Genomic DNA, 23,503 nt, shown 5'->3' with positions numbered 1-23,503 from the left:
TCTGAGGATCTAACCTGGTCCCAACATATCGATGTAGTTATAAAGAAGGCAAGACAGCGGCTATACTTTATTAGGAGTTTGAAGAGATTTAGCATGTCCACAAAAACACTCAAAAACCTCTATAGTTGTGCTGTGAAGAGCATTCTGACAGTCTGCACCACTGTCTGGTATGGAGGGGCTACTACACAGGACTGAAAGAAGCTGCAGAAGGTTGTAAATCTAGTCAGCTCTATCTTGGGTACTAGTCTACAAAGTACCCAGGACATCTTTAGGGAGTGGTGTCTCAGAAAGGCAGTGTCCCTTATTAAGGACCTCCAGCACCCAGGGCATGCCCTTTTCTCACTGCTACCATCAGGTAGAAGGTACAGAAGCCTGAAGGCACATACTCAGCAATTCAGGAACAGCTTCTTCCCCTCTGCCATCCGATTCCTAAATGGACATTGACTCTTTGGACACTAGCTCACTTTTTTTAATATACAGTATTTCTGTATATGTAATTGATTTACTTGTTTGTTTATTATTTTTTTTGTCTCTGCTAGATTATGTATTGCATTGAACTGCTGCTGCTAAGTTAACAAATTTCACGTCATATGCCGGTGATAATAAACCTGATTCTGATTCACCCACTAACCCACCCCTCCACACCTCCAACCACCACTACTTTATCATTTCCTGTCAGAGTCTCCTTATGTACAGTCACTCCCGAGCCTACCATCACCTTATGGACATACATCCGATGTACAATATACAAGTTTTCTTATATATATTTATATTTATTATGTTTTTATTATGATTACTATTGTGTTCTATATCTTTTGTGTATTATATGTGCTTCATCAGATCTGGAGTCACAATTATTTTGTTCTCCTTTATACTTCTGTACATGAAATGTCATTAAACAATCTTGAATTCTTCAGTTTTATTAAACAGCTCAAAATGGAGGTAGCTGACAATCAAGCTTTCAAGATTAAGTCTCATTTAGATGGTTTACAATCGTGTGCTGAAGGGCTCTCCCTAATGAAGTTAGACTGCAATTTTGGAATGGCTGTTCGCTTAGTTTTTCAATTTTCATGTGACTTCACTTTCCACTGGAATAGAAGATTTATGAACCTTTCTGCATTTCATTCATTTATACATTTTTTCCTAGATAATGTTATGTCCTTACATAAGTGTTCCGTTTTAGTTCATTACTGTATATCCTAAATGTGTTAGCCATGGGTGGGCAGCAAAAACGCTTGCAAAAATCTGATCATTATCCAATGTAAAAAGATAGCACAAAAGCTCACTGAGAGGGAAAATATGGGTAACTTCATAATTATTTTATTTAAAGTTGCATGCTGGTAATTTGATATCTACAAGTTGCCAGCAACCTCCTCCTTTGTGTCTATGGCAGATTTGTGAATCCATATAAACTTTATTTTTATTAAAGCATAAGAGATATCAAGTAATAGGTCAGAAAACTGAGAGATGAATTTACAAAGCCAAACTGAAATACACTGAGGCTAACACTTCCTCCACACTCTCTCACTCAAGAAATTGAACATACATCAAATCTTTGCAGAACCCATTATTTCTTGACACACACTTAGGCCAAAATATTTTCACTGAGGTGTATCCAGTACTGAAGAATAAATAAAAAAGGATCTTTAATTAGATTGGGCATGCTTGGGCGTTAATGTTATTTATTTACATATTTATTTATTGTTTGTCTTTCTTTTGTCTTTGCAGAGTTTGCCCTCTTTTGCTCATTGGTTGTTTGTCAGTCTTTCAGTGTAGCTTTTCATTGATTCTGTTGTATTTCTTTGTTCTACTGTGAATGCCCACAAGAAAATGTGGGCATATCTTCAAAGGAGACCACAACCCTGTTGTGGTTTGGAGGCTTGCATGTCCCAGCAATCTGGGGAGCTCAGCTGGCTGGAGTCAGAGCCTTGCACTTTGGCTCTTGGTAGGGTCAAACAGGACAAAAGGTAAAGGCCAAACTAACACTGGTTCACCAGTCCTCCAGGTTCAAGGGTTCAGCTCAGGGCTAACGACCTTGACTGGTAAAACAAAACTGTTACGGAAACAGCAATAAGGAACCCTTCTACATCCTAGTGGCAAGGACAGACTGAGATGGAGGACCTTCACTGAATTGAATTGACTTTATTGCTTACATTCTTCCAATACATGAGTAAAAATCTTTATGTTACGTCTCCGTCTAAATGTGCAATGCGCAACTTACAATAATTTATAATAAATAGTATGTACAACAGGACAGTCAATATATCACAGAAATACAATTCTATCAGCATGAATTAATCAGTCTGATGGCCTGGTGGAAGAAGCTGTCTCGGATCCTGTTGGTCCTGGCTTTTATGCTGCAGTACTACTTGTGCCCGACGCCGGCCCCCTAGGCCTGAGTCGACGTAGTAGTAGTAGTAGTACTACTTCCCAGATGGTAGCAGCTGGAACAGATTGTGTTTGGGGTGACTCAGGTCCCCAACGATCCTTCCAGCCCTTTTTAACACACCTGTCTTTGTAAATATCCTAAATAGTGGGAAGTTCACATCAACAGATGCGCTGGGCTGTCCACAGCACTCTCTGCAGAGTCCTGCAATTGAGGGAAGTACAGTTCCCATACCAGGCAGTGATGCAGCCGGTCAGAATGCTCTTAATTGTGCCCCTATAGAAAGTTCTTCAGATTTGGGGGCCCATACCAAATTTCTTCAACCATCTGAGGTGAAAGAGGAGCTGTTGTGCTTTTTTCACCACACAGCCGGTATGTACAGACCACGTGAGATCTTTGGTGATGTGGAAGCTGAGGAACTTAAAGCTATTCATCCTCTCAACCCTAGATCCATTGATATCAATAGGGGTTAGCCTGTCTCCATTCCTCCTGTAGTCCATAACCAGCTCCTTTGTCTTTGCGACATTGAGGGACAGGTTGTTTTCTTGACACCACTATGTCAGGGTGATGACTTTTTCTCTGTAGGCTGCCTCGTTATTATTTGAGATTAGGCCAATCGATGTAGTATCATCAGCAAATTTAATTAACAGATTGGAGCTGTGGGTAACAACACAGTCATGGGTATACAGAGAGCAAAGGAGGGGACTTAGGACGCAGCCCTGAGGGGCACCTATGTTGAGGAGCAGAGGGGCAGAGGTGAGGGAGCCCATTCTTACCACACGCCGGTGATCTGACAGGAAGTCCAGGATCCAGCTACACAAGGCAGGGTGAAGGCCGAGGTCTCTGAGCTTCTTGTCAACCCTGGAGGGAATTATGGTGTTGAATGCTGAATTGTAGTCCAAGAACAGCATTCTCACATAAGCATCCTTCTTTTCCGGATGTGTAAGAACAGCGTGAAGAGCTGTAGCTATTGCGTCACCTGTCAATCGGTTGTATCGGTAGGTAAATTGTAGGGGGTCCAGTGTGGCTGGTAGCAAGCTGCAGATGTAGTCTGTGACCAGCCTCACAAAGCATTTGCTTACTATTGAGCTGAGTGCGACAGGACACCAGTTGTTCAGACATGTTACCTCGGTCTAAGCCGGTATACCAGGCAGAAGGTAAGTAGACATATATGCACTTCAGTAATAAATTTACTTTTAACCTTGAACTTTGAGGATGCAGGGCATTTGGGAGTAATGGCGTCTCATCCATAAGTTAATTTGTTTCCTCACATTGACATGTTTTCTTTCCTTAATAAATTCTGTCATTAATGATGACCTACCAGGTTACTAGACTAGTAAGGATCATAAAGTGTGAGTTCAGCTATCACCATATGAGCTTGAATTCAATTGAAAATACAAGCTATCTCTACTGCCTGTTACGCCGCTGGCGTTTAGGGCAGCAATGAAGGTCCTCCAGCTCTGGCAGAACTTCCTTCATCATGTCTGTACCTTGGTTTTCATTACTGTTAGTCATACAAGTTCCTGTAGAGACTCGGGATGTCATAAGGAGGAGGCTGGGAACGGATCCAAGTGCAATACGCAGACACTGAATTACTAGGGACAGGACTAGGATACAGGGTGATGGCAAGGACATGGACAGGAAAACCAGGAACCTGGAACAAGACTGGACAAGAGAACTAGGAGCCCGGGCTTGGACTCCGAGCCAGAGACTAGACAAGGACCCAGTACCTGGGTCTTGCCTCTGGCTTGGACCCCAGAACTAGGCAAGGACGAGGCTTGGCAGGCAGGCAGGATGAGGCTGGAATCTTCAGGCTTGAGGCTAGAGACGAGACTTGGCTTGGCAGGAGGCAGGAGGCTGGAATCTTCAGGCTTGAGGCTAGAGACGAAACTTGGCTTGGCAGGAGGCAGGAGGCTGGAGTCTTCAGGCTTGAGGCTAGAGTCTAGAGACTTGGCTTGGTTAGGCAAGAGGCTAGAGGCTACAGACTTGGCTTGGCAGGAGGCAGGAGGCTGGAGTCTTCAGGCCTGAGGCTAGAGGCTAGAGACTTGGCTTGGCTTGGCAAGAGGCTAGAGACTTGGCGAGGCAGGAGGCTGGAGTATTCAGGCTTGAGGCTAGAGGGTAGAGGCAGCTTGGCTTGGCAAGAGGCTAGAGGCTAGAGACTTGGCTTGGCTTGGCAAGAGGCTAGATGCTAGAGACTAGAGACTTGGCTTGGCTTGGCAAGAGGCTAGAGATGGCTTGGCTTGGCAAGAGGCTAGAGGCTAGAGACTTGGCTTGGCTTGGCAAGAGGCTAGAAGCTAGAGACTAGAGACTTGGCTTGGCTTGGCAAGAGGCTAGAGGCTAGAGATGGCTTGGCTTGGCAAGAGGTTAGAGACTAGAAACTTGGCTTGGCTTGGCAAGAGGCTAGAGGCTAGAGACTTGGCTTGGCTTGGCAAGAGGCTAGAGGCTGGAGTCTTCAGGCTTGGGGCTAGGCAGGAGGCTGGAGGCAGGAGACTTGAGGTGAGGCGAGGCTGGAGGCTGGAGGCAGGAGACGCGAGGCTGGAGGCTGAAGGCAGGAGACCTGAAGCAAGGCTGGAGGTAGGAGACTTGAGGCGAGGCTGGAGGCTGGATGCAGGAGACTTGAGGCGAGGCTGGAGGCTGAAGGCTGGAGGCAAGAGACTTGAGGCGAGGTTGGAGGCTGGAGGCAGGAGACTTGAGGTAAGGCTTGGCAGGCTCCTCCTGGGCAGGGCGCAGTACTCCTGGGCAGGGCGCGGATCACCACCCAACAGAGGCAAGAGACAGGAAGGGACAGAACCAACCCCAGGTAATGGCAAGACGGCCTGGCTTACCTGGGCAGAGGCAAGGGACAGGAAGGGAGCTAGGTACAGGGTGGCTCCAGGACAAGACTGCAGGTGAGACGAGGCGAGAGTTACCGGCAAGACAAGGCAGGGCTTCAGGCAAGGAAACAGAAGGCAGAGCAAGGGATACAAGGAGTAAGGACAAGAACAATCCAGCAGCCACGCCTGGGTCTCTGGAGGTATTTATGCAGCCAGCCCCAATGAGTATCAGCTGCCTCAATTAGCTCAACAAGAACAGAAACAGGGTAGATAGGAAAACCTGGAGCAAGGGTCGATGGACCGGACCGTGAACCGGAATACGGACTTCATGGACCAGATCATGATACGGGAATACTGTCACACTCAGATGCAGAAGGATTCTTCATTGCTGTTTCCATGATTGCTTTGTTTACCAGTCAGGGTTGTTAGCACTAAGCTGAACCCCCAAACTTGGAAGACTGGTGAACCATTTAATCTGGTATTTACCCTTTAACCTGTTTGGCATGGGTGACCCTATCAAGAGCCAAAGTATAATGGCCTGACTACAACCAACATAGCTCTCCGGTGATTGAGGCACTCAAGCCTCCATTGTGGTCATCTTGGAGAAAAATACTAGCTGACATTCATAGAAATTGTTTTAAAAACACAACCATTACACGAATACAAAACAGAAACTATTGTACTCTTAGCATATTTATTCACCAACACCTTCAACAAGATAAAAACAACAAGATCATTTTGATTCCTCTTCAGATGTGAATGATCCTCCTTCCATTTCAAGGTCAGAAAACTCATGAGAGATTGCAGAGTAATAGTCATAGTCATAATCATAGTCATGGTCATAGTCATACTTTATTGATCCTGGGGGAAATTGGTTTTCGTTACAGTTGCACCATAAATAATTAAATAGTAATAAAACCATAAGTAGTTAAATAGTAATATGTAAATTATGCCAGGAAGTAAGTCCAGAACCAGCCTATTGTCTCAGGGTGACTGACCCTCCAGGGGAGGAGTTGTAAAGTTTGATGACCACAGGCAGGAATATAGTTCTCCATGTGTTTTTGCAAGCAGTAAGATATGAACAGCATAAAATAAAATTTTGGTGTGCAGATTCAGGCATCATGCCTAGGGATGGTCTTCCGCTAGAGTCAGTAGAATATAGATTCACTGGTGTGATTGCCAGAAGAAGGCGTCAATGCACAGGATCGGAAAAAGCTGCAGATTGTAGCTGCAGAATGGGCACTAGCCTCCCCACCATTGAGGAAATCTTCCAACTGCAATGCCTCAAGCAGGTGCCATCCATAATTAAGGATCCACACCACCCAGGACATGTTTCATTCTCATTACTACCATCAGAGTGGAGGTACAGGATCCTGAAGACACACACTCAACATTTCAGAAACAGCTTCTCCCCCTCCATCATCAGATTTCTGAATGGACAATGAATGCATGAGCACCACCTGACTATTTGCTCTTTTTTTGCACTACTTATTTGTCTGGTTATATTTCTTATTGTAACATAGTAATAGGTTTTAAATATTGCACTGTACTGCTGTTGCAAAACAACAAATTTCATGACATATGTCCGTGATAATAAACCTGATTTTGATTCTGGTTAGTTCTTATGTTTTTGTACTAATAAAAGGCCAGGAATGTTTGCAGATTTCCCCTGTTGGTAATTCCTTCAGTCTCTACTTAACCACAGTTGTTGGTACACACTGACCTTGGCCATGACAATGAGATCACTGATGTTTTTGCGACATTCATCAACATCATTGGGATTTGACTCCTGGCAGTGACCTTCCTTAGTACCTTCTCCTGAAGGGAATTTTGACATTCAATGAGAAGAGCATTTCTCCTTCTCATTGACCTATGCTCCCAGATTTATCTTAAAAAATCAGTCTCAAAGATGAACAGACAAGTTTCCAAAGAGCTCCTAACACCAGTGGCTGGAATTGAACCCAGGTCATTTGTGCTGTAGTAGCATTATGCTAACCACTACGCTACCATGCAACATCACTGGTTGATGGGAAAGAGTGATCCTCTTCTTGCTGAATGCCAAAATTCCCTTCAGGCAAACAGCAGTGGGGGAAGGTACCAATCAGTCACCATGAGGGGTCAAATCCCAATGGTGTTGACGAATGTCAGAGAAACTTCTGTGGTCTCACAGCCATGGCCATAAAGCAGGAATTCTCAACCATTTTTTTATGCCATGGAGCCTTACCGAGGGATCCATAGACCCCAGGTTGGGAACCCTTGTATGAAGCCATTCCCCTGCATAAAACAATGTTTTCATTTAGTGCTAGACAGCTTCATCTAATTTCACCTGTTCATGAAAGCAGGCCCAGAGTGAGCACTACACACGGAGTTGGCATTGGGTGCTGTCAGTAATCTCAGGTTGAGTTTTAGTATTGGGTCTAACAGTTGTGGTCGATTGTGCATTGAAATCTCAAGATATCTTTTTCAATAGGACTTTGTTCCCTGGAGCGTAGGCAAATGAGGGGAGATTTTTTTTAAAAAAGAGAGAAGTTTTATTTGTCACATGTACATTGAAGCATACAGTAAAATGTGTAGTTTGCACCAATGACAAAGCCTTGCTGGGAGTGGCCCACAACTGTCACCATGCTCTGGCAACAACATAACATGCCCACAACTTACTAACCCTAACCTGTATGTCTTTGCAATGTGGGAAGAAACCAGAGCACCTGGAGGAAACCCTTGTGATCACAGGGAGAACATACAAACTCCTTACAGACAGCGGAAGAATTGAACCCAAGTCGCTAACACTGTAATAGTGTTATGCTAATCGCGATGCTTCCATGCTGCCTGGCCCAGTTGATAGGGGTATACAAAATCATAAAGGGCAAAGATAGGAGAAATGCAAGCAGTCTTTTATCACTGAGGTTGTGTGAGACTAGAAGTAGAGGTCATAAATTAAGGGTGAAAGGTGAAATATTTAAGGGGAAACTGAGAGGAACTTATTCACTGAGAGGGTAGTGTGAGTGTGGAACACGCTGCCAGCAGAAGTGCTGGATATAGGTTCAAATGCAAAATTTTAGAGAAGTTCAGGTAAGTACGTGGAAGAGAGGTATATGGAGGGTTATGGAGTGGGACTAGGCAGAATAAAAGCTGGGCATGGACTAGATGGGCTGAAGGGCTTTCTTCTGCATTGTAGTGCTCGATGACTCCATGATACTAATGTAGCTTCCAAAGATGCACTTGTCATAGTCCCTGAGCACTTCACTTACTCAGGTTAAAAATATGAACAATGTCATAAATATTACTGCACATAAAAACATATAACTTTTTCTCAGCTGATACTATTCTACTGATGAACTGGAATTATTAAATGTTCCTTCTAAATTCCCTTCTCTTCCTATAACATCAGTCATGCTAGTTTAAATTCTACAATTCCTGTGCTTCACTCTCTCTCTATATATATATATATCTTTTTGTAATTATGTGTGTGTGTGTGTGTGTGTATATGTGTTTGTGTCTTATTGTAATTTACAGCTTTTATTATTATGTATTGTAATGTACTGCTGTCACAAAACAATTTTCACAACATATGCCAATTATATTAAACCTGGATTCTGGTTTCCCATCTAGAAATAATCTTTTCATGTGTGTATTGTGGCAGATTTTTACCATGTGCAGTCAAGCAAAGTTTAACCAGTGGACAATGTCAGATGGACCAGCCTTCCTTAAGAAGTCTTTGGTTCTTGACAGTAATTTTTCTCATTTTCCATTGGGGAATACTGAGGGTGATTATATTCTGTAGCGTAGAATTGAAAAGATATCCCAAAGCAATGCTTAAAATCATTTTAGTTGTGATACTTCATTTACTATATTCACAGGCTTAAAACATATCATCAGACAGACATCAGGGATGGGAGAGGCAGACCAGCAGGGTGGGGAGAGAAAGAGCACACTGCAAATACAATATTAATTTTAATCAGTATTCAATGTGATATTGAAGTCAGACTGCATTGCATCACTGAGAACAGATTTACAAATGATGGCAATATCCTAACATGGCAAAAGGTAGATTTTATGTGGATAATGTAGTTTCAATCTTTCTAACCAATACACAAAAATGATTCAGAAAAACTTACAAATCACTTTTATAAAGCTTTACAAAGAATGTTCAAAAGATAGTCTAAATACCAAGAAGCAATTCTGACTAAGTAGCACACCAACTGAATGCTAGTCAAATTTTCTTTTTAATTATGATAGATGTTGGCTGCAGTTACACTGGCAATGCACTGCAGAGAGAAATATATATATTCTTCCCATAAATGTATGGCATTTTGTATATGTTAGTCCTGACCTGTCTATTTAACTACTCTTTGCTTTCATATAAGAAAAAAATTGAAATACAGTGTTGATTTGACATATCTCTTCCAGATTTAAAAAAACATTCAATGATGAAAATTCAAATTCTCTATTTTTATTGTGAAATTTGGCAATAATTTTTAAATGTTCAACATACCTCAGCCAGCCCAATGCATGGCAAGCACATATATAATTTTTTTTAAATTAGAAATTAATAATGTTTAAAAGCACATTACATCTATTTTCTGTAAAATTATATATATAATGGAAATAAAATGATATTTTAAAATTATCTAGTTGATGTAAATAAATTAATTGAAATAAGTTAACTGAATTATTTAATATAATTGAAATATATTTGATGTATTATCCTGCATGGTTGGATTACACTAGAAAGTTTATCATACTAATGCAAAGAATATTCCCTATTTTGACATTCATATTAAATTTTAATCATCCAAATCTTATAGAATTTACATGTCCATTTTACATATGTACTGTACACAGTATTTAAAATGTAATCTGTTGCTGCAAGGAATATGTTGTCACTTTAATAAGACCTGTCCCAGTAAATATAAACTGCACCACATTTTATGTCCAGTGTCATCAAGTTCATGGCTATCGTAAAATAAAAATCACTTTTAAAAATAGCAGAAAATGATTAATTTAGTACAACCTTGAGCAATTAAACTGTCATCTGAAAATAATCAGATTCTTCAAGGAGAACTCTGTCTTGAATACTTCATAACAATTGACACATAAATTCTTAATCACATCACTCATATCCCCTCTTTGTACGGTTAACTACGTTGAGCTCAGAGGACAGATGAAGCAGATGCCGCAAAAGAAATCATGGTTCTGAGATAAGATCGATATTGGAAAAAAAGAGTGTATAATGCACGGACTCAAAGCATCCGTCATTCCCAATCCTGAACAGTCAAACTGAAACATGTGCTGCAGATAATTTGACACACAAAGAAGAAAACCTCAAGTAAATTATCAACAATTGCTGAGCATCATATGTACCCAGTATACTGTATAATTGTGAAGGAGAAAATGCAAGTTTAGAAATAAAAACTGAGACATGATGTCATGTATAATTACGTTCTGAAACTCTGAAATACTTAAATAAATGTATAATATATACACACTTTTAAACGGAATTGTATAAAAAAACTTTCCAGTGCAGTCCCAGATGACACATTAAGCTCTCCAAGCAGTTGAATGGCCTGTGAATGCACAGAACCTGTTGAGTTATACTCCTGCAGAGAAACTGGCATAGTGTAGCACCCAAGGGGCTCTTTACTTGTATCTTTACTGAGTGCCAGGTCTATTCAACAATCAGTAACAGTTGTACGTTTCACAGAGTACTTCTATTAATTCAAAATGCACAGATTTTCCCTGAATTCCGGGGGGGAGGGGGAGGGGCGGAATGTGCGTTCCACCATGGTGGAGTTTTTATTTGATTAAATTTGATGAAATATAGGCAAAATAAAATGCAACGTTAAGGAGAAGTGTGGAAGGAATAGACTTTAAATTGAAAGGTGGTTCTGTCTTCTCTTTTTTTTTGATCTGTTTAGCTATACGAAGGCAATGAATGACAGCTACCCAGCTTGAAGCCTACAGAAAACACTGCCTCCCTCTTTCAGTCACTATGGTGTGGCTTTTTCACACGTTCCTTCCCCAGCAGTGTTTGTCCCCAAACAGAGGAACGGAGCACAATAGCATTCCAGCTGCAGCATCTCGGCCACCAAAACAACCATGTAATGGGAATGCTAATTAGATGCCACTACCCAGGATGACTGAAAGTGTTAAAAGTTTTTCAAAGCTATTAAACTTATTTTTTATATGAATAAAGAAGGGCAAAGAAAGACATACAGGCTTATGTCTGCTAGCTTCAAGCATATTAAACGGGCACAGGATGGACATGATTAGTTATTAATTTAATCAGGCCAAAAGTACAAAGTACATTTATTATCAAAGAATGTATATCATATACAACCTTGAGATTTATTTCCTTGCAGGGAAATAGAATCCAAGAAAAACCATACATAGCAAAGACCAACAAACATCTATAGTGCAAAAGAGGACAAATACTTTTTAAAAAAGTAACCAAATAATACAGAAAACGTGAACTGCTGAGGCCCCAAAAGCAAGTCCATAGGCATTAGAACATAGGCTCATTATGAAATTAATGCAACTGTTCTAATATCAATTTGCACTCCTTTATGTTCCAAATTCTTTACCGATCCATTGCATAAAAGAAATTAAAATCTACAGCTTGATAATTAGGTTTGAGTATACTGCTCTTTGTACTGTTTCATTTTAACCTAAATAGCAACTGCTAACTTTTATTCTTTGAAATAGATTTTGCTCACCATATTACTTTGTGTATTATTTCACCGACTGAATCATGGGGTAGAGATTGTGAAGTGGGACTTTAAAAAGACCTGTCTCTCTGCCGCAGTTTAAAAAGAGTCCCCTGTTAGCTGAGAAGGAAGAGGGTGGTCTGTCATTTCTCGTGAATGAAATATTTGCATTCACAGCAATCCCGAGTGTGTGAATTGCTGTAACATTTCACAGTGTGTCACAGAAAGATTAGGCACATGACATCTTACACTGAAAGACAGATACAATTAGCGTCATTATTGTTGGCTCAGAGATCACAGTGAAAATATTCTGGCCTCCACTGGGTACTGGAACACATGTATTACATGTCACATTTATTTAATGACATAAGTGTCAATCACTGTCTATAATAGACATGACTGAAAAGAAGCCTCTTTAAAAGTGTTGCATCTCACCTGCTTTCTGTAATTCCTTGCAGCCTTCAGCTTTTGATTTATTGCCTTTATGATTCCCTGGATGTACGCCGTAGATCCGGACAGAATGAACCCTTCCCCTTTAGAGACCCAGACAGGTCCACGGAGAGGTGTGATGGAATTCTGCAGGCACTTGTCGAGCAATGGAACTGTAGAAAAAAGAGATCAATCCATTCTGTTGCAGACACCAACTTGAGGCACAGATCAGAATCTAGACCAACAGTACTCAGCGTCTCTTATTTATATATACCCTGAAGAGGCACTGACTGGAGCAAGTACTGGATTACTAGTGGTCACCATCAAGGGGTATAGATATTTATACATGTGTACTGAGCCCCCAACTGTACAGTCATGAGGTTTCCCAAGTACACCTGAATAGGTCTGAGCTGCGCCTAACTAACTGCACATGGTGTCGTGGTGTGCACTCATTATCTTATCTTTTCATTTATCACAGTTGGGTTGAAGCAAACCTTGCTGAAACAAAACTTTTATTGTTCTGAGACTTGTATTATGTCTCTTTTCTTTATATAAACTGATTTCCATCCCAGAGGAACAGATGTGTGCAAGAATTACAACAGGCATTGATGATTCCCAGTACAATGCCAAACAGTTATAAAGTGCAAACACGTCGGACTATATTGTCACTATTCAGAAAGTAACTTCCACGGCTATTTTCATTCAATCCATATTTATGAATACTTAAAAACTCTTAATGAAGTCATGCTTATATATTAAAAAAGGATCATTTTTAAACCACCAATTTAAAAGTACTTACATTCTTTGCATAAATTACAGTTTAGTATTTAATTAATAGGCAATGGTTGAGTTGCCAATTCAAAATATATAAAGTACCAAATAAATTGTAAATAAAAAATCACAAATAAAGAATGAAATAATCAAACAGATAAATAGATAGAAAAATAAATACCTAAATAAATAGATCCAGAAATAAATAGGTAGATAGATAGATAAATGCATAAATGAATAGATAAATAGATAGACGCATATATTCACAGATAGAAAGTAGGTAGATAGGTAGATAGATAGATAAAATATCTAATCAAACTGAACCCATTTTAATTCCCATTACTTTTATATGCAATATACAGTTGTTTGTGCATTGGTCAGTGATGGTAAATAAATATTTTTAAATCATATCTACAGTTTTGATTCTGTTCTTTTGGGGATCGATGCACCAGCCCTGGTTTACCTACAGCAAGCTTTCAGATCACTGCCTGAATGCTGATATATGTCACCCTGATCATTCTTACTCAGCCAAAATTAAGCCAACAGCTGCTGTGACTTTTTGTTTATATGTTTGCCGTCACATTTTTCCTCCCTCAGGTGCTGACGAGAAATGGTTAAGCAGTCATTTTTCTTAAATATTGATGCCTATCCGAATTTGTATTTTTTTTTATTAACTACTGAATGGAATGACAAGAGCACGATTGCTGTACTTAAAGCAATTTTTCACAGCTGCTTTGCTTTCCTCCGTGATCCCATTAAATTGACAGGCCCAGCCTTCAGGGTTTCTAACATTACAGTTATGGAACACAGTGCTGATTTCATTTTTGTTGCTCGGTGTACCTAATGGAATATGGCTTTATCCATGAGAAAAAGAAGACATTACTTAAGGTAATATATTTGTACAACCAGAAAGAACATTCAAATGTCTCTTGCAGCAGCAGTCTCTGTTCAGCACCTGGGTTCCTTAGGTTTCTGAGAATTAGCGGGCTTGCTGTGTGCCAATAAATGCATAGCGGGCTCAGAATCAAAGTTCAAAGTTCAAAGTAAATTTAGCACTGAAATACATATCTACCCATCACAACACTGAGATCCATTTTCCTGCAGGCATTCACAGTAAGTACAGGAAAAGTAGTAGAATCAGTGAAAGACCGCATCCAACGGGACGGACAAACAACCAGGGTGCAAGAGACAACACACTGTGCAAATACAAAAGAAAAAAATAATAATAGAAAATAAACAAGCAATAAATATCAAGAACATGAGGTGAACAGTCCTTGAAAGTGAGTCCATTGGCTGGGGGAACAGTTCAGTGATGGGGCAAGTGAAGTTATCCCCTCTGGTTATTCAATCGAGTAATTCTCTACTTTAGAGAATGTAGCGTGAGTCGTAGCTTTTTTTTTCTCTCCCCCTCCTCAAGTTGTTGAAGCAGTTATGCATTAAATATGCTGGCAGATCTTTTGCCTGGGTAAGTGGAGCAAAATGTATAAATCGTTCATGCCTTGCTGCCTCAGTTCAAGGATTGTCATTGATCATTTGTAACTATATCCACTCCTTGTTCCATGAGTAATGGGTTCATCAGATGTACGGTTAAATTGAGAGTGATGAGGCCGTACGCCTGTAAAAGGGGGATGCCATGTTCCAGGCCGGCCTCAAAACAGCATGGGCTCTAAGGCCGATATTCAAAACCACCACACTCATCATACGCTTGCTGGTTCTGAATGGGCTCAAGAATAGTAAGCACCGGGGTTTTTACAATATTCTTTATCTCTCTTACTTATTCTACCACCCAGATTCCTCATCTCCTAACGACCGTTGGCATATAAGTAGCAAAACAATTTAGAGTCTTAACTGACCTAAATTACAAGGTCATTGTACAAAGCGTGTCAGAATGTAATATAAAAATGCAGTTTAATCCATCCCTGTGCAGAAAGAGCTAATAATACAGTACTTTAGTGTTATATGCTTCAATGACCTTCGACTGATTTAAAAATGGTGGGGCTAAAGTAATTAAAAATGTGCATTTCACCTTCCAAATATTATTAATGGTGAGGGAAGGCTAAAATATGTATTTCCTGTAGACACAAAGTAAACGTATTGGAAGTTGTTTGAGGAATGAGGGGCATGTTTAGTTTTTGTTGATTATTTTATGGTGAATTGTGCTCAGTGGCCACTTTATTAGGTGCAGGAGGTACAGAAGGAAGATAATTAGGTGGCAGCGGAGTGTATTTCTTTATGTTCATGGTCTTATGCTGCTGTAGCCCATTCATCCACATTATGGTGTCAATGTGTTGTGCATTCAGAGATGCTCTTCTGCACATCACTGTTGTAACGCATGGGTATTTGAGTTATTGTCGCCCTTCTGTCAGGTTGAACCAGCCTGGCCATTCTCCCCTGAGCATTCTGATTTGTCACTCACTGGATATATATATTTTTTGTTTCTTTCACCATTCTGGTCAATGAGAGTAGGCAGTTTAAATGGCTCGGCATGTACTAGATGGGCCAAAGGGCCTGTTTCTGTGCTGTATTTTTCTATGGCTCTACAACTATTCTCTGTAAACTCTAGGGACTGTCATCTGTGAAAATCCCAGGAGATCAGAATCTTCTGATGCACTCAAGCCTCTCGTCTGGTACCAACAATCATCCCACGGTCAAAGTCATTTAGATGACGTCTTCCTCATTCTGATGTTCGGTCTGAACAACAACTGAATCTTTTGACCATGTCTGCATGCTTTTATGCATTGCATTGCTGCCAAATGAATGGCTGATTAGATATTTGCATAAACATGCAGGTGTACAGGTGTACCTAATAAAGTGGCCACTGAGAGTATATCGGTGGAATTTAATCTGTTTGAAGATTAGAGGTTTTTGCCTTGCATTTGCTCTCATTAACTTTTCAGGGAATATTTTACAAATTTTAAACTGTGGCTTTGGGTGCTTAGGAGAAAACATTAGCTCGAACTTCCACGATGCTGTTACAGCTCAGGATGTCATAGTTCTAAGTTCAATTCTGATGCCACCTGTAAGGAGTCTGTACATCCTCCCAATGGAATATGTGGGTTTTCTCCAGGTGCTCCAGTTTCCTCCTACAGTCAGTCCAAAGATGTACTGGCTAGTCGGTTAATTGGTCATTGTACATTGTCCCATGATCAGGCTAGGGTTAAATCAGGGGTTGCTGGGCAATGAGGCTTAAAGGGCCAGTTAGAGTCAATTCTGCACTGTATCTTAATAAATAAAATAAAAAAACTTCTTTCTCCAGGCAATCTATAGGAACTGGTCTTTGGGCTTCACATGCATGAATGGAACAAGATGCCTATACAAGTTGTACCTTCAAAGACTCTTTGCCCATCAGGCATGGCCAATTGTCACACTTCAATTTAAACTCGAGAGAATGATTATACCAAGCAATGGAGGAGTTCATAATCTGTGCGCCTGCTTCTGAAAAGAAGTTATCAAAGTCAAAGTGGATTTATTATTGAAGTATGTTTATATCGCACTACCCTGATATTCATTTTCTTGCAGGCATTTATAGGAAAATAAAGAAATACAAGAGAATTTATGAAAAACTATTTCGAAACAAAAACCACAACAATTAATGTGCAAAAGAAGACAAATTGTACCAATTAAAAATAAATAAATAATACCAAGAACCTGAGTTGTAAACTCTTCAAAGTGAGTCCATATGTCATCTAAACTTTGACAAGCTTCCATAGATATGTGGTGGAGAATATATTGACTCGTTGCCTCACAGCCTGGTATGGAAATATCAGTTCCCTTGAATGGAAAATCTTACAAAAGGTAGTAGATATGGTTCAGACTATCACAGGTAAAGCCCTCCCCACCATTGAGCACAATCACACAGAGAATTCTCCCAGGAAAGCAGCATCCATCATCAAAAAACCTCCACCATCCAGGCCATGGTCTCTTCTTGCTGTTGCCATCAGGAAGGTGGTACAGGATCTTCAGGATCCACACCTCCAGGTTCAGGAACAGTTACTATTCCTCAACCATCAGGCTCTTGAACCAGTGGGAATAACCTTACTCAACTTCACTCACCCCATCACTGAACTGTTCCCACAACATACGGACTCACTTTCAAGATCTCTTCACCTCATGTTCTTGATATTTATTACTTGTTTATTTTTTTTTGTATTTGTTCAGTTTGCTGTCCTATTGGGTGTGGTCTTTCACTGGTTCCATTATGATTCTTGGATTTATTGAGTATGCCCATAAGAGAGCAAATCTCACAGTTGTATGTGATGACATATATGTACCTTGACAATAAATTTACTTTTAATTTTGAACTTTTGGACTTTGTAGAATCATTCAGAGTTGAGGTGAATCATTCAGAGGTGAATTACCCATGCTGGCTCGGAAGCCTGATGGTTGAAGGATAATAATTGTTCCTGAATCTGCTGGTGTGGGGCTTAAGACTCCTGTACATCCTGCCCTTGATTATGGACGAGGTACCATTGATGAATTCAAGATTCAAGATTGTCTAACGTCATTTCCAATGCACAAATGTAGAGAACAAAATAATTGTTGCTTAGATTCGATGCAGCACAAAAAAAATACAATAAGATGAAGAATACAGTAATGATAAGTAGCAAGATAAATAGAAATACATAAGATGGTTTATATACATAGATTGACTGTATAAAGTGATGCTAGGCACAGGAATGTCTGTATATAAAGTGACTCTGACAGGAACTGATAAAGGAGTGGTGGAGGGGGATGTGGGGAGGGGCGGGATGGGTTAGTGGATGAAGGTGTTGATCAGCCTTAATGTTTTTGAAGCTGGTGATTCTGGCATGGATGCTAAATAGCCTTCTGCCTGATGGGAGTGGAACAAATAGTCCATGAAGAGGGTGGGTAGCATCCTTCATGACATCACTGGCTTTTCTCAGCAGCTTGCTGCATACGTGTCCTTGATGGCGAGTGGCGGATGCCAGTGATGTGTTGGGCAGTTTTGACAACCCGTTGTAGAGCCTTCCTGTCCACCACAGTGCAGTTTCCGTACCATGCAGTGATGCAGTGATTATTCCTTGCTTTTCACTGATGAGCTGTTTGTCAGAGAAATCCATCTCTAGAAGGCATTAACCCCGAAAATGCAGAAAGAAGGAAATCTGAGCCGTGGAACAAACACTGCTCAGGTGTGGAACAAGCCCTCCTACTGTTAAACTGGTGTACTTTGTGCTATTTTACACAAATAAAACAAAACCCATGTATATCAATTTTTATTTCTTGGTCTCATTAGCTTGAAATCTCACATTCAGTTGTTAACAACAGGCAAAAGATGACATTTAATTAAACCAACATTTTCAGAATCAGAATCAGGTTTATTGTCACCAGCACATATTGTGAAATTTGTTAAATTAGGAGTAGCAGTATAATGCAATACATGATAATAGAGAAAGAAAAAAAAGGGAAAGAAATAAATCAATTACTGTAAGAATATATGTGTATGTATATTAGATTTAAAATAGTGCAAAAACAGAAATAATATATATTAATAAACAAGTGAGGTAGTGTCCAAGGGTTCAATGTCCATTTAGGACTCGGATGGCAGAGGGGAAGAAGTTGTTCCTGAATCGCGGAGAGTGTGCCTTTAGGCTTCTGTACCTCCTTCCTGATGGTAACGATGAGAAGAGGGCATGCCCTGTGTGATGAGGTCCTTAATAATAGACGCCACCTTTCCGAGATGTCGCTCCTTGAAGGTGTCTTGGATACTATGGAAGCTAGTACCCAAGATGAAACTGGCTAAATTTACAACTTTCTGCAGCTTCTTACAGACTGTGCAGTAGCCACCAACCCGCCACCCGCCCCCCCATACCAGACAGTGATGCTACCAGTCATAATGCTCTCCATGGGACATCTACATCTAAGTTTTCAAGGGTTTTAGCTGACAAACCAAATCTCTTCAAAGTCCTAATGAAATATAGCTGCTGTCTTGCCTTCCCTATAGCTGCATTGATATGTCGAGACCAGATTAGATCCTCAGAGGTCTTGACACCCAAGAACTTGAAATTGCTCACCCTCTCCACTTCTGATCCCTCTATGAGAGTTGGTTCGTGTTCCCTCGTCTTACCCTTCCTGAAGTCCACAGTCAGCTCTTTCGTCTTACTAAAAATGAATGAAAGGTTGTGCTGCAACACCACTCAACTAGCTGGTATATCGCGCTCTCATCTCCATCTGAGATTCTACCAAAAATGGTTGTATCATCAGCAAATTTATAGATGGTATTTGAGTTATACCTAGCCTCACAGTCATGGGTACAGACAGAGTAGAGCAGTGGGCTTAGCACACCCCCTGGGGTGCGCCAGCATTAACCGTCAGCAAGGAGGAGAACTGTAATGTAAAATTTAGTTTGGATTGTTTATATATAAGACCATAGACTAAAGAGAAGAATTAGGCTATTTGGCCCATTGAGTTTGCTCCACCAGTGGCTGCTATATTATTCCTCTCAACCCCATTCTCCTGACTTTTCCCCATAACCTTTGACACCCTTAATAATCAATAACCAATGCAACTCTGCTTTAAATATACCCAATTACTTGGCCTCCACAGCCATTTGGAGGCCAAGTCAATGTGGTCCACAGACTCACCACCCTCTGGTTAAAGAAATTCCTCCTCATCTCAGTTCTAAAGGGATGTCCTTATATTCTGAGACTGTGTCCTCTGGTCCTAGACTCTGCCACTATTGGAAACATCCTCTCCATGTCCACTCTACCTAGAATCTAGGCCTTTCAATATTTGCTAGATTTCCAAGAGATTTCCCCCCCTCATTCTTCTAAACTCCAGAGCCGTCAAATGCTCATCATCAAGCAAAACACCATATCACACCAATGATCTATATCCTTTAATACACTTGGTTAACAAACTTTTAATCTATCCAGTAATGTGGGAGGAACTCAGTCTACGTTTCAGGCTGTAACTTTTCAGACATGCTAAAGGGTCTCGACCCAAAATGTCAACTGTTTATTCCTTTCCATAGATGCTGCCTGGCCTTCTGAGTTCCTCCAATATTTTGTTTGTGTTACTCAGAACTTACTCTTGTTTGAGATTCTGCAGATGCTGGAAATCCAGAATAACAGGCACAAAATGCTGGAGGAACTCGACAGGTCAGGCATCATCTATGGAAATGAGTAAACAGTCGCTGTTCTGGGCTGATACCCTTCACCAGGACGGGAAAGGAAGAGGGAAGAAACCAGAATAAGAAAGTGAGGCAAGGGAAGGAGTACAAGCTGGAAGTTGATAGGTGAAACCAGGTGAGGGGGAAGGTGGGTGGGTGGATTAAGTAAGAAACTGAGAAGATAGTCAGAAAAGGTAAAGGTGCAGAAGAAGGAATCTAATAGATCAAGTTTAAATAGATTAACTAAATTAACTTAGTTAATTCAAATAAGGGTTAAGCTTGCCAATCTGCTATTAGTCCTTTCTTCCTCCTTGAAATAAATGTGATCATAGCACCTATATCAGAGCTGCAACCTGGTACAGGTTCCATGGACAAATTGCCCAGGTTAAGGCTACAGGAAGTTTCCTTTTTGCCCATAGCCAACATGAGGGATCAAATAGTGGAAAGAAGTTGTATTGACTTAAACAAGTTCAGAATCTTACATTCACATTTATTAAGTGTCCTAATGTTCAATAGTTCCTGAATATCTAGTTGGATGAATTAAATAGACGAAGTGGCTTTCACACCATAATTATCCTTCTGTTCTCACAGAGGGATCAGAAGTGGAAAGAGTGAGCAATTTCAAGTTCCTGGGTGTCAATATCGTTGAGGCCCTAACCTGGACTCAACATATTGATGCAGCTACAAACAAGGCAAGACAGTGGTTATATTTCATCAGGAGTTTGAGGAGATATGGCATGTCACGCAAAACACTCACATCTTCTACAGATGTACTGTGGAGACTATTCTAACTAACTGTATCACTGACTGGTATGGGGGGGGGGGTTGCGGAGGAGAGGCTACTGCATAGGATCGAGATAAGCTGCAGAGAGTTGCTGCTCCATCATGGGCTCTAGCCTCCATAGTATCAAGGACACCTTCAAGAAGCGATGCTTCAAAAAAGGTGGCGTTCATCATTAAGGACCCCCATCACCCTGGTTAAGCCTTCTTCGCATTGCTATTACCTATCAGGAAGGAGATACAGGAGCCTAAAGGCACATACTCAATGATTCACGAACAGCTTCATTCCTTCTATCATCAGATTTCTGAGTGGACACTGAACCCATGAACATTTCCTCACTACTTTTTTTTTATCTATTTTTACACTATTTATTTAATTTAACTATATATATAAAATTACTGAGTGAAATAATTCCCTATCAAATAGCATCTCTATCAAATCTCTCCTCATTCTCTGACACTCCAGGTTCTAAAATCCTAACCTATTCAACCTTTCCCTATAAGTCAGGTCCTCAAGTCCCGGCAATATCCTTGTAAAATTTCTCTTCCAAGGACTCTTCATCTCATGTTCTCGATATTTATTGCTTATGTATTTATAATAATAATTACTATGTTTCTGTTTTGTAATTGCACAGTTCGTTGTCTGCTGCACATTGAGTGTCCGCCCTGTTTGCTGCGGGTCTTGCATTGATTCTATTATGGTTCTTGGATTTACTGAGTATACCCGCAAGAAAACAAATATCAGAGTTGTATACGGTGGCACATATGTTCTTTAATAATTTACTTTGAACTGTACTCTTTCAATCTCATTGATATCTTTCTTGTTGGTAGGTGACCAGAACCGCACACAATACTCCTGATCACGTTTCCGGATGTCAAAATAAGCAATGTTTGCTTTTAACTTGACTTTGATTAATTTCTGATTTCTTTTTTTAGCCATGGCAATATGTATCCCCCACAAAAATTAAGGGTTTGTTGTGCATCCCATTATACAAGTTTTCAAAGAGAGGATTTCCCTAGGAATCTAACCTCTTTGTTAACTGGGATATGTACAGAATATAGAAGCAATCTTTGGCAGGCTTTTAATAATATGATATTGTATATTCAATGCAATTTTAGACATTATTTGTATAAATACTGAGATTATATGTAAGTTTAATACACAAGTAAAACACATAATGAAGTTATTTAACATAATTTCTCTTCGTACTCCTCTCTTTTTCCATTGCTCGCTTCTTACCTCTTGTCCTCACCTGCCCGTCACCTCCCTCTGGTGTCCCTCCTCCTTCCCCTTCTCCCATGGTCAACTCTCCGCTCCTGTTCTTTACCCCGTTACCTTTTCACTTATCACCTCCCAGCTTACTTCATCCTCTCCCCCACACACCTAACTTCCCTCTCACCCCACCTCCAGCTTGCACTGCCCTCACACCACCCCCCCCACCGCCCCCACCTCACACCTTCTTATTCTGGCCTCTCCCCTTTCCTTTCCAGTCCTGATGGAGGCCTTCAGCCCAAACTCTTGATTCCTTTCCGTAGATGTTGCCTGACCTGCTGAGTTCCAGCAGTATTTTGTGTGTACACACAATAAAGTCACTGTGTTTTTAATGTCTCTTGCTGAGAACAGAAAATAAAACCATAAACTTTGTAAAAATCTTGATGCATTGTTGGGGGGGGGTACAAAATGAATACAAGTTCTAATTTTGGTTTATGGGTACTCAGACAGGAGATGTTCAACTGCCATTTGTTTCAGATATCAAATTGGGGTGTTTCCTGAAATCAGATATACCATTATTCTACTAGAGGCATCACATCTATACAACTTTTACCATGACCTACAACCTGCATTGAGAGTTCAAAGTTCAAAGAATTTTTTTTATCAAAGTACATATATGCCCCAATATACAGCCCTGAGATTCATTTTCCTGCAGGCATACTCAGTAAATCCATCATAGAATAATAACCATAACAGAATCAATGAACGACCGCACTAACTTGGGTGTTCAACCAGTTTGCAAAAGACTACAAATAGTGCAAATACAAAAAGAAAGAAATAATAATAAATAAATAAGCAATAAATATCAAGAACCTAAGATGAAGAGTACTTGAAAGTGAGTGCATAGGTTGTGGTGAAGGGGCAAGTGAAGTTATCCCCGCTCGTTCAAGGGCCTGATGGTTGAGGGGTAATAACTGTTCCTGAACCTGGTTGTGTGGGTCCTGAACCTTCTTCCTGAAGGCAGCAGCGAGAAGAAAGCATGTCCTGGGTGGTGGGGGTCCCTGATGATGGATGGTGCTTTCCATCATCTGAAAACGTCATAGATTGTGTACTTAATCCACCTATCCATCCATGAGAGTTCCTCAGTGCTTTGAAGGATAGTTTAATCTTACAATTACATACCTGTTCTGAGGTCATAAATTCGATTGCCCTCCCAGTCATACAGATATTTTGCTGGGGACATTAAGTTGATCTTTAGAGTGCATTGGTCTAAAAACT

At 40.5% G+C, this 23,503-nt stretch overlaps 1 protein-coding gene across 5 annotated transcripts in view; it reads right to left on the bottom strand.

Annotated features, from left to right (window-relative positions):
* LOC140205303 (doublecortin domain-containing protein 1-like) overlaps positions 1–23,503 on the bottom strand; it is a 566,682-nt gene that overhangs the window by 445,232 nt on the left and 97,947 nt on the right. For all 5 annotated transcript variants that reach the window (XR_011887817.1, XM_072272825.1, XM_072272826.1 and 2 more), the window contains 2 exons: positions 23,408–23,501; positions 12,339–12,505 (listed from right to left, as the gene is read on the bottom strand). Coding sequence is in view for 4 of the 5 variants with exons in the window: in XM_072272825.1 (XP_072128926.1) it covers positions 12,339–12,505; positions 23,408–23,501 (261 nt within the window). In the remaining variant the exon portion in view is untranslated. The remainder of the gene's footprint in view (positions 1–12,338; positions 12,506–23,407; positions 23,502–23,503) is intronic.

The sequence above is a fragment of the Mobula birostris genome, chromosome 11 (assembly GCF_030028105.1).
Source record: "Mobula birostris isolate sMobBir1 chromosome 11, sMobBir1.hap1, whole genome shotgun sequence".
Classification (NCBI taxonomy): Eukaryota; Metazoa; Chordata; class Chondrichthyes; order Myliobatiformes; family Myliobatidae; genus Mobula; species Mobula birostris.
Note: the sequence above shows the minus strand (reverse complement) of the source record. Positions and strands in the feature narration are given on the sequence as shown.